Source organism: Mesitornis unicolor, unplaced genomic scaffold (assembly GCF_000695765.1).
Source record: "Mesitornis unicolor isolate BGI_N332 unplaced genomic scaffold, ASM69576v1 scaffold19732, whole genome shotgun sequence".
Lineage (NCBI taxonomy): Eukaryota > Metazoa > Chordata > Aves > Mesitornithiformes > Mesitornithidae > Mesitornis > Mesitornis unicolor.
Window position 1 is genome coordinate 39,288 of NW_010167360.1, and position 9,910 is coordinate 49,197.

Consider the following 9,910-nt stretch of genomic DNA (forward strand, 5'->3'; position numbering starts at 1 on the left):
CTGAGAGCATGATATGTTCATGTGTTTACCTGTTAGGACTTGTGATATAATGTCTCCAGTAAAGTCTGAGTTACTGACCAGCATGAGTAATCCCAAAGACAAACCCTTCTTGGACTCTTTTGTGTGGTTGCTGCACACTTTGGGAAAGTAGGTCTGGGACAGAGAATCAGATCTGGGGAAACGGTTGTTTGGACACAGTGTGTGACTGTGCAGAGGTGCAGGAAAGGTGAAATGTGTGGTAAGGTGTTGTAGTATGTAGGGGGATATGGAAGTGTGACAAGGTGTCAGACATTGCTGGAGCTCTGGGGACGGGGACAACGTTTTGTAGGAGCCAAGATCACAGTGGGCTGAAGTAAGAAGAAAGGCAGGGGGTGTGAGAATGGCTATGCCAGAGCTGTGCGTGTGTGTGTGTCAGAGCAGTGTGGTGGCCCACAGGCTCCAAGTGCAAGGAGGGACGTAGGGATTCTGGGCGAGTGTGGCAGTCGCAGGGGTCAGGAGAGCTGATAAGAGGTCTGGATGGGATGAGGATGAAGGGTGCCCAACTTCAGATGGGTGATGTGGGAGACTTGGTCCCTCCTGGGATGTGGGGATGGAGTATTTGTTACACAGGAAGCTTGAGAGCACCGAGTGCTGGGGAGCTAAGGGTGGAAGGGACGCTGTGGGCAGGGTGAAGGGGAAAAGCCATCAGTGCAGCAGTACAGCAGCCTGTTGACACTGTGCCAGTAGGATTGGAGGGGTGGTGCAGGTGGAGTCTGCCTGGCTGGTGTGTCAAAGTGTGCCATGACTCCAGAAGTGATGGAGCGAAGGTGGAGCTCTGAAGGAAGTGTGTCAGCAGGTCAGTGTGCAGAGCCTGCTCAAGACTGGTACTTGCTGCTTGGCTGGTGTGTCTCTGCCATAACAATCTCTCCTGCACATTTCCTGCCTGGCAAAGCCCTCCTGCTCACCTAAAACGATGCTCGTTTTTCACTGCCGTTCCTTGCAGCAGGATCGCCACAGCTTGTGCTCTGCTAAAAGAAGTGTTTTATAGGAATTTGAAATGTGATTTTTGCTCCGTAGCTGAACTTCTTTTGCAATACACACTGAGATTACCTCCTATCAGCAGCATTTTCTTATGCGACAAGCCCTGCTTCAGCAAAGTAGGCCTAGTACTGCCTACATTCAAGAATCCAGATCACATAAGTGTTGCCATATTTGCAGAGAATTATGGTGTTTGGGAGGACACAAAGGCAGATGCACTGGGAGAACCTCTTGTTTTTTACAAAATGCTGCTAAACAGAGACCAGTAAAGTGGCTAAACAGGCAATATAGACAGAGCTTTCTTTTAGCAATGGGAAATGGCTTTGTGTGGATTCAGCCTAAGCAACCGATTGTAATTATTCCTGTGACCCATAGCTTCATTTTCTCCATGTTTTCTATTTCCAGCTTTATCAAACAGGATTATTGAGCGAATATTCAGCGGCGCTGTGGTGAGGTGAGAAAAAGCATCCTGGTTGGGGATAGAAGTGAAAGGAATTATACAGGGCTTTGAGCAGCCTGGTCTGGTAGAGGTGTCCCTGCCCATGGGATTGGACTGGATGAGCTTTAAGGTCCCTTCCAACCTAAACCATTTTGTAATTCTATGAATTTCTATCAGGCTGGTCAGTAATGCAGGACACTCTCAAAATTCCCCACTGATCAGAATGGTTTCCAGTGGTGCTCCACTTGGAACTGCCTGAAAATGGAGTGAGACTTCTTGGTCTTTTCTTATCCTAAGAAAGCAAATTAAACCTATAGACCTCCTTGTAGAACAAGCGGGGCATAGCCAGAGAGAACATGCAAGCACTGCGTGTTTGTGCCCTACAGTGGCACAGGGATAGCTGAAGAACGCTGCTTTAAAGTCTCCAAAAGGTAAAACAGCACAGCAGCTGCTGTGGGAGAGGGGATGTGGTAGAGAAGCCTCAGTTTTGCCATGACAAGCCAGCAAGTGCTATGCCTGTGGGAAAGGGCACAAGGACTGGTGCTAGGGAGTGCAGGGTAAATGGGTGACACTGCCCCATTTTCTCTTACCGATGATTTGGGGCTTTTGAAAAACGTGTTTGATAACATTCTGAGTATTTAGGAGCTTGGTGGTTTGTTTTTGTGTCTTCCAGAGGCAATGAAGTTCAGAAGGAAGGCCGCATGAGTTACGCCAATTTTGTATGGCTTCTGATTTCGGAGGAAGACAAAAGGAGTGCCACAAGGTCTGACTGATTTCTGTGTCTTAGTAAAAGTATTGAGATGAACCAATGAGATTATAGAAACTTCTGTCACCTTCCACTGTCTGCAAGAGATGGCAGCTTGGGTTCCAGCGATTATTAGGAAGAAAGTAACTTACTGTCAGATCATTTGCCATTCTTGAGGAGAAATTGCGTAGAAGCAAAGTTTTCTTGTAATGTTAAATGTCTTGGCAGTCTTCAGTGCCTTTGGCTACCCCATGCCATGGAGCACTGGCTCTGGGGGTAAATCCATGGAGGTGTTGCAGCAGAGAGGTGTGTTCCCTTCATGCACATAGCAAGTGCTGAAGGGTTTATAGGGGAACTTCACTGGGTCACTTTGTAAAACCTGCCCATGTGTATGGTTTGTACGGTGACCTGGGTCCAGAGTTGGTAGTATTTGGCCACTTTTGCTGCTGAATCAGGCAGGGACACCTGAAGCTATGTGAGCCACTTGAGCTGCAGCTCCCAGGTGGAACAGGCCATGAGCATGGCTGTGCTCACAGGGACTAACAGGAGGCACTGGTGAATGTTGGCTCGAGCCCTGATCCTTCCCAAAGGGTATCTTCATCCCTGCTCTTACGGCAGCCTTTGGGCAGAAGAGCATTTAGAGGACAGGGGAAAGGAGAATGTGTGTTGCTGCAGTCTCTGCTGTGTGGATTTCCTAGCGCAGTGCTCTGCTTTCACTACTCCTCTCTCTCCTAGCATTGAGTACTGGTTTCGGTGCATGGACCTGGATGGGGATGGAGTGCTCTCCATGTACGAGCTGGAGTACTTCTATGAGGAGCAGTGCGAGCGGATGGAAGTGATGGGCATAGAACCACTGCCGTTTCACGACTTGCTGTGTCAAATGCTTGATCTCGTTAAGCCAGAGAGGGAAGGTAAGTCCTGTTTAATGGGAGTTTCCATCCTCTTTGATCTATGGTAGAGTGGGAACGTAATGTTGCTGTGAAAGCCAGCTATAGGTAGAGCCTTGTGTTAGAACCACAGGGATGAGATAATTGTACGTGGTAACAGTCAGAATGATGGCTGTTGTGCCACAACGTTAAGCATCAGGAGTTTTGAAATACCTTGTGAATTAGCTTGCTGGAACTGGAGCAACCAGTGCTGTATATTCCAGCTGTGGGATGTGCTGACAGTCTAGATTATGAAACTGGACCATCCCCCATTCACATTCTTTCACATTTACTGTGAAATGTGAAAGATCTCCATATGTGTGTGAAGTTTAACCCTAATAAATGTACCCATTTACTGCATTTCATTAAATTCCTTGACTGACTTGGGAAGAAATTTTGTAACATTGTAGCATACTGATGTTACAATTAAAACTCTGGTAAGACTGACAAGGAACAGGTCCAGTCTCTCACTAAGAACTCAGCACAACACTGTGGGGTTTCTTTTTCTGCAGGAAGAGTAACCCTGCGAGACCTGAAGAGGTGCAGGATGGCTCATGTGTTCTACAACACCTTCTTTAATTTAGAGAAATATCTGGACAATGAACAGAGGGATCCCTTCGCAGTGCAAAAGGTAAAAATCACCTTTATTTCTAAACACAGGCCTTCTCAAACCCATTCCAAAATGCAACTGGATGTAGGGAAGATCCAACTGAATGTAAGAAAACCTTTTTCACAAGCAGTGTGGTCAGACACTGGAGCAGGTTGCCCAGAGAGGCTGTGCAGCTCTGTTCTTGGAGGTTTTCGAGATGTCACTAGACAAAGCCTCAAGCCCCCTAATCTGACCTCATAGCAAACCCCGATTTGAGCAGAGGCTGAGAGTAGAGACCTGCTGGGTCTCTTCCAACACAAATTATACTGCTCTCTTGTGATTCACTTGCCGTCACTGATCTTACTACACCAGCTCTGACAGTGCAGACTGTGATTCCAGAGAGGATTCCTGGAGCCTGCTGAGTTGCACTGATTCAGTAGGTTGAAAGAGAGGGGCTCAGCTGCACTACAACTTGGTTTAGAAAGAGGCTGTGAGATTCAAAACTGGAGACCCCATTTGTCTCCTACACAGCTGCAGTCAGAAATAAATAGGCTACCTGTGAAGGTTTATTAAACATCCAGGTTGGAGTCTGATCCTTAAAACAGCACTAGCAATTTTCCCATAGCCTACACAGAACCAAAGGGACAGACCTTTCTTACAGCACAGAGGCCAAGGCAGATGAGATGGAAGGTTTGAATATTGCAGATTGTGCCTGGTGAGCAGTCTGGCTGCACTGTCATTCCTCATCCTCTCTTCCCAAGCAGAGGAAATACAGGAGGAGATTGTGGCTTCTGTATCGTGCAGTTGTTGCTCACCACAAACTGGAGGATGTTCAGAGACATGAGTTTTGTCAGCTGTTGCCGTGAAGTCCCTGACCTCTGGCTCCCCTTGCATATCCAGTGAAACCAGATGTGACTACAGCTTGAGGACTGTTTCCTGGAAGCCTCTTATCTGGTTAGAGTAAAGTGGTGGGGGTGCCAAAATAAACTCTGGTTCCCTCCTAGATGTTCCCACATAACCCGTAAGAAGAACTTGGTGGTTCCATGATTCAAGGCTTAAATACACCCCAATCCAGAATGACCCCACTTTTGTTTGCTTGTTTAAACTGGATCATTGGAAGAGCAGTCAAGGAGGGCCAAGGGGTAACATTTTCCCCATCTTACAGTAGATGGCAGAGAGTCAAAGGATGCTAATCTGGAACCTTCTCTCAAACTTAGCAAACTCAAGAGTTCCTCAAAAGATCAGTTACAATTAACATTTAATTAGTGATTTAAAATCACTAAGTTCTTTAACCAATTATGAAGTGCACAGATGCAGGGCTTGCTGAGTGAGAGCAAAGAAAATGTGCATTTATTGATGTTGAGCATTTCTGAAGTGTAGCAGGCTCAGCTTGTTGGCAGCTCAGATCACTTGCTGGCCTTTATAGAGTAAGAAATTTTTTTTTTAAAGTCATTTATATGCAGATGTTAAAATAGTTTAAGATAACTGTGAATCTTTCCGTTAAAGCAATTCCTGACTGGCTGTTTCTATACAGTTGCTTACTATTCCTAGAATTGCTGTTTCATATGTTTAGACCTGCTGTAATCAGCTGTGGAGAGGTAGGGACAGAGTGGATTTGACTGTGATCTCTTTAGGACACTGAAAACGACGGCCCTGAACCCTCTGACTGGGACAGATACGCTGCTGAAGAGTACGAGATCCTTGTGGCTGAGGAGTCTGGCAACGAGCAGCTACACGAAGGGTAAGCACGGGCGTTGCGCTGCCCTGGGGACGCACTGCTTGGCTCCAGCTGAGGTTTAGGAGGAGAATGGGGATGCTGCTTTTAACAGAGGTAGTGGATGAGTGAACTTCTTAGTTAGACTCGACACTGGAGCCTGTGAAGCCTGGAACAGTTGCTCCAAAAGACAGTAGTGGTGTATTTGTCACAAGGGGCTGTGTTGTGGGCAGCTGTTTGGATCAGCTACACACACCGCAGCGATGAAGGTAGCTGGGAAAAAGGGCAAAGCCTTTTTCTTTTGGCAGCCATACAGAAAAAGAGATCAAATGACTTCTGCTAGTCATGGCGACGTATGGACGGTGTCACACTATAACAGATTAGAAGCTGTAGCTCTGTCACATTTATTATACCTAGCAGAGACTTTCTTAGGTCAAATAATTTTACTTTCTGCCAAACTTTATGCCCATTAGTATCTCTTTCAATGTTTTCATTCATTTACTAAGCTTGTTGAGACTTTTTCTCTAAAACACTGTCAGTTTCTGCAATACCTGCCCTCATTTTTGCAGCCTTATGTAAAATTATGGACAGATGCTCCAGCTGTCCTTAGACTCGATGAATTTGGGCAGAGCAGTTGCTCCAGAACTCCTCTGTGGGCAAGGGCTTTCTGCAGAGGCTCTTACTGGAGACTCAGTATCTTTATCTTTTAGATTTGTGTCTGTGTTAGTTTCTTGAAAATATTTCTCTGGAAGTCTCCAGGTTAATATAACAAACGTCCAAAGAATGCTTACCTTATGTTAGTCTTGCATGACTCAGGATTTCGTCCCTTCTTGAACAGTATTTGTAGAGCCATTGAAGTAAGAGTACTGAGAAGATTGCATAATTTCCAAAACTTCCCACACTGGAAATTGCTTGGGATAACAGTAGCACCTACTAATTAGCCACAGGGATTTGCAAAGCCATTGAGAGCCGTTTCCCTCTCGCCCTGTGATGTGCATCCAAGCAGCTACGGGCTGTTCCCCCGTCTCCTTTGAGCTGCCTTGCCTTTCTGTGGCCTTCACAATGGAAGATGAGGTAACACAGGATGGAAGATAAAATTGCTGTGTTCCCCACAGCTGCTTTGCAACACCTGTGTCCTCAGCACAGAAAAGAAACAGGAGCCTGCCATAAAAGCTTTGCAGGACCACGAATCCCCAAACTCACCAAAACCAGAGGAAAGGGGGCAGGTGAAGTCTGTCTGAAACAGCCCTGTCTTCCCGTAAAGAGCATGTCAGCAACCTTGCTGCTTGCTTTTAAGAGCTCCTGAAAGGCTCTGTCGTCATGGCAGCAGGATTAGATCTCATTTGTGGAGCATAGCAACAGACCACGTAATTAGAAAAGGAAGGGAAAAAGAAAAAGAGCTGGATGCCCAGACCAATTTGCCAGAAGCAGGCATTGAGGTTTTGCACATACATTATTTCTGCTGTCCTTTGAGGATGACGGAACAAGGGAGCAGGGACAAAACTTTCTCTGTGAGAGACAGGAAGATTTCTGGCTAAGTTAGCTGGCAGAATCTGAAATCTGGTATTTTCCTTATTAATATGAAAATAGCCATCACTCTGCAGTCACAGATGAATTAGTGTGTACCACATCTGTGACTTAGCCCTGTCCATACCTTTTCTGGATGGCAGTTTCTAAAACCACTCAGTGTCTGGCTGTCTGCAGGCTTGCCCAGGGGAGCGCACTGCTCCTGGGAGAGGAATCTCAAGACACAGCAGAGACTCGGTGACTTCAAGGACACTTTGACTACTGAGAGCTACAGTCACCAAAAGTAAGAGAAGAGAAAGGGGCTGCCTTGCTCGAGACAACCACGAAGAGTCACATTTCACTGGAAGCCCAAGCTGATCTGAACACTTCTCAGCCATGCTCTGCTCTATACATCTGTGTATGTGGTTCAGTGAAGTCTGTTCCCTGGTGAATGTGTACACACACTGTGGTTTGAAGGCAGAGACAACAGTTGAACCTGACCAACGCAAGCTCTTACTGCAGATAAAAACACTGGGTTTGCACAAATCCTTTGTGGCCCAGGCCATGGCCTGGCTGGCAGGAGTGGGCACTGGTTGTTTCATGTCCCAGAACCACCTTCAGCCAGCTGGCGTACATGGAAGATAAAATTCCATGGTGTACGTGGAAGCCACAGTTGCCTTCATGGCAAGAGATCTTACTCCATAGGAAGGGAAATAAGGAGGAAGAGGCCATCTTTGATCAGCTGCTTATTGGGAAGAACTCCCTTCACCTGAGCACCAAGGAGCAAGGGCACAGTGCAGAGCAGCCCTGCTCAGAGGGACAGAGACACAGGACCAGATGGTGTTGGTTTGGGCAGCTCAGACCATTGTTCTTGTCTCCCTCAAGGCGGCTCATGGTTCAGTTGCTCACTGTCATGAATCCAGCAGCACAAGGAAGGAAAAGGGGCAAGATGTATGTCACTGAACCACCTGGTGACAAAATGCATGAGAAGTGCTGGACAGTCCCTGCTTGGCACCATCCATGCAGGGGTATCAAATGAGTTAACCTTTTTGTAGCACAGTTTATCACTGAACAAACTGGAGCTATTCCTGTGCTCGCCATTGAAACACCTGCTGCAACATTTCCTTCGTAAGCAGCGTTGCTTTCAGAGCAAAAGGAAGAGGGTGAATTTCTTGGGAAGCCTGAGCAACTAACCTGTAGTGTGCTGAGACTGGAGGGCAAATACCTTAAAAACATCCTTGCTCAGGAACAGGAATGGGCTGCGATCCCAAAGCAACATCCTCTGCTGCAGAGCACGGAACCCAACCAGCCCAAAGAGTGCAGCTGCCCAAGCTCAGGATTTGCAGCCGGACCTCCCCAGGCCACAAATGCCAGGCTCTGGGTATTGAACCTCAAACCAAGGGAGAGAGGAACCTGACAGCATGGCCACAATTGTTCTGCTGTGGACGTCAAAACTTATCCTGAGCCAGAAGATGCTTTGGGAACCAGGTGTTTCTCAGCAAGTTTAAGCAAGCCACCTCTCCTGTGGGGCTGGACAACTTCATTTCTACACTGAACTATTCAGGCTACTGTGAGCTACTGACAATTGTTACTGAAACCAGATCCACATTGGATAACGAGAAAGGTGACAAGTTGTTTCATAAGTTACAAGTGAGGATGGATGGGAGCACAAAGTCACCTCAGCTGTCAGAACCCTGATCACTGCACACTTTTCAATGCCTTATAAACACCCTCCTCGAGGTTAACATCTTGCATGCCACATCATTTTAGCCAGCTGCTTTAGTAGCTACTGAAGTAACTTACTTGAAAGGACTGACCAAAATACGGCTTTTAAAGGCATACCTTTTATCTTTGCAGATCATTTGAAGAAGACTATGACACAGATGAAGTCTTATCTCCCTCTGAAACTGGAGACAAGCCAGATAAACTTGTTATCTCAGATCTCTCTGCATAGAGAAATGGAAGACGTTTAATCAATATCTTTCAAACTGGATAGCGTTCAGTCCCAAAACACTTAGGAGTTTTTCTTAAATCCGTCATTGGAGCAATGTGTGTATTTTGTACACTGTAACTTGAGAACCCTTTTTCTCTTCCTGTCTAATTGCCATAAGGTAATTTCTATAAAAAGGCTTTTTACAATGTGTTATTGTGCACGCTCATTAAAAAATGGTGATTGCACCTTGTTTCATTTATATATAAACCCTGTTATGTCCCCAGATGTGCAATAAACGCCAGCATCTAGTGATGAACTGAAACAACCGCATGCAACATCTACAGTGGTCATTTCTTGGTCAGTCCTGTGCCATTCTGTCCCCTTGACGTTAGACCAGGAGAGACAAAGGAGCTGCCAAATCAATTTAATTGTACGTCTAGACATCTTTTACAATGCAAGTCACAACAAAGCTCTCTTTTTTTCTGACTGTTTGGAAACCAAGGCTAAATGTGCCTGTGTGTGGGGAGAGCGAAGTCCCCTTCTGCGCTGTAAACCACAAGCTCTTACGGGAGATACTGGACATGTTTTATTTGTATAACCTGTGGACAGCTGAAGCACTACGCGAGGTCGTGTTTCTCTAAGAACCTGAGATATATTTAACATTTCCACATATTCTTCTGTGTGCAAGACCACCTTGCTCAGGCCAGTGTTCTGTCTCTGTAAAAGTATTTTCTAGGGTATTTGCAAACAGCAGCTCCATGCTGTTCAGCTGGTGTGCTGAAACTGCTGTCCCTGCCCTGTGTCCTTCCCCTGTTGTATTGCTGACCTGCAGCCTTCTCCAAGAGACCAACCTGAGATAATGGAGGAAAAAACAACCCTAACCTGGTTACCTGGGTCCTTTTTAACTGGTAAAGGAATTAGCCTGTAACATTGCCAAAAAGTTATTTTCCACCCATGAAGGAGGCCCCAGTCTCTGAGAGGAAACACCATAACTAACAAATTGTTGCTTTAAGTGCAGAATGAAACTGGCTTTTCCCCTAG

General features: G+C 46.2%; 1 protein-coding gene across 1 annotated transcript in view; it reads left to right on the forward strand.

The window, feature by feature from the left end:
- The window catches only part of LOC104533988 (serine/threonine-protein phosphatase 2A regulatory subunit B'' subunit alpha-like), a 38,468-nt gene extending 29,357 nt beyond the window's left edge, over positions 1 to 9,111 (forward strand). Inside the window, exons 8-13 of the mRNA XM_010178672.1 lie at positions 1,423 to 1,471; positions 2,130 to 2,219; positions 2,937 to 3,112; positions 3,640 to 3,758; positions 5,351 to 5,457; positions 8,794 to 9,111. Coding sequence (XP_010176974.1) covers positions 1,423 to 1,471; positions 2,130 to 2,219; positions 2,937 to 3,112; positions 3,640 to 3,758; positions 5,351 to 5,457; positions 8,794 to 8,890 — 638 coding nt within the window. The 3' untranslated portion in view covers positions 8,891 to 9,111. The remainder of the gene's footprint in view (positions 1 to 1,422; positions 1,472 to 2,129; positions 2,220 to 2,936; positions 3,113 to 3,639; positions 3,759 to 5,350; positions 5,458 to 8,793) is intronic.
- Positions 9,112 to 9,910: the final 799 nt, after the last annotated feature.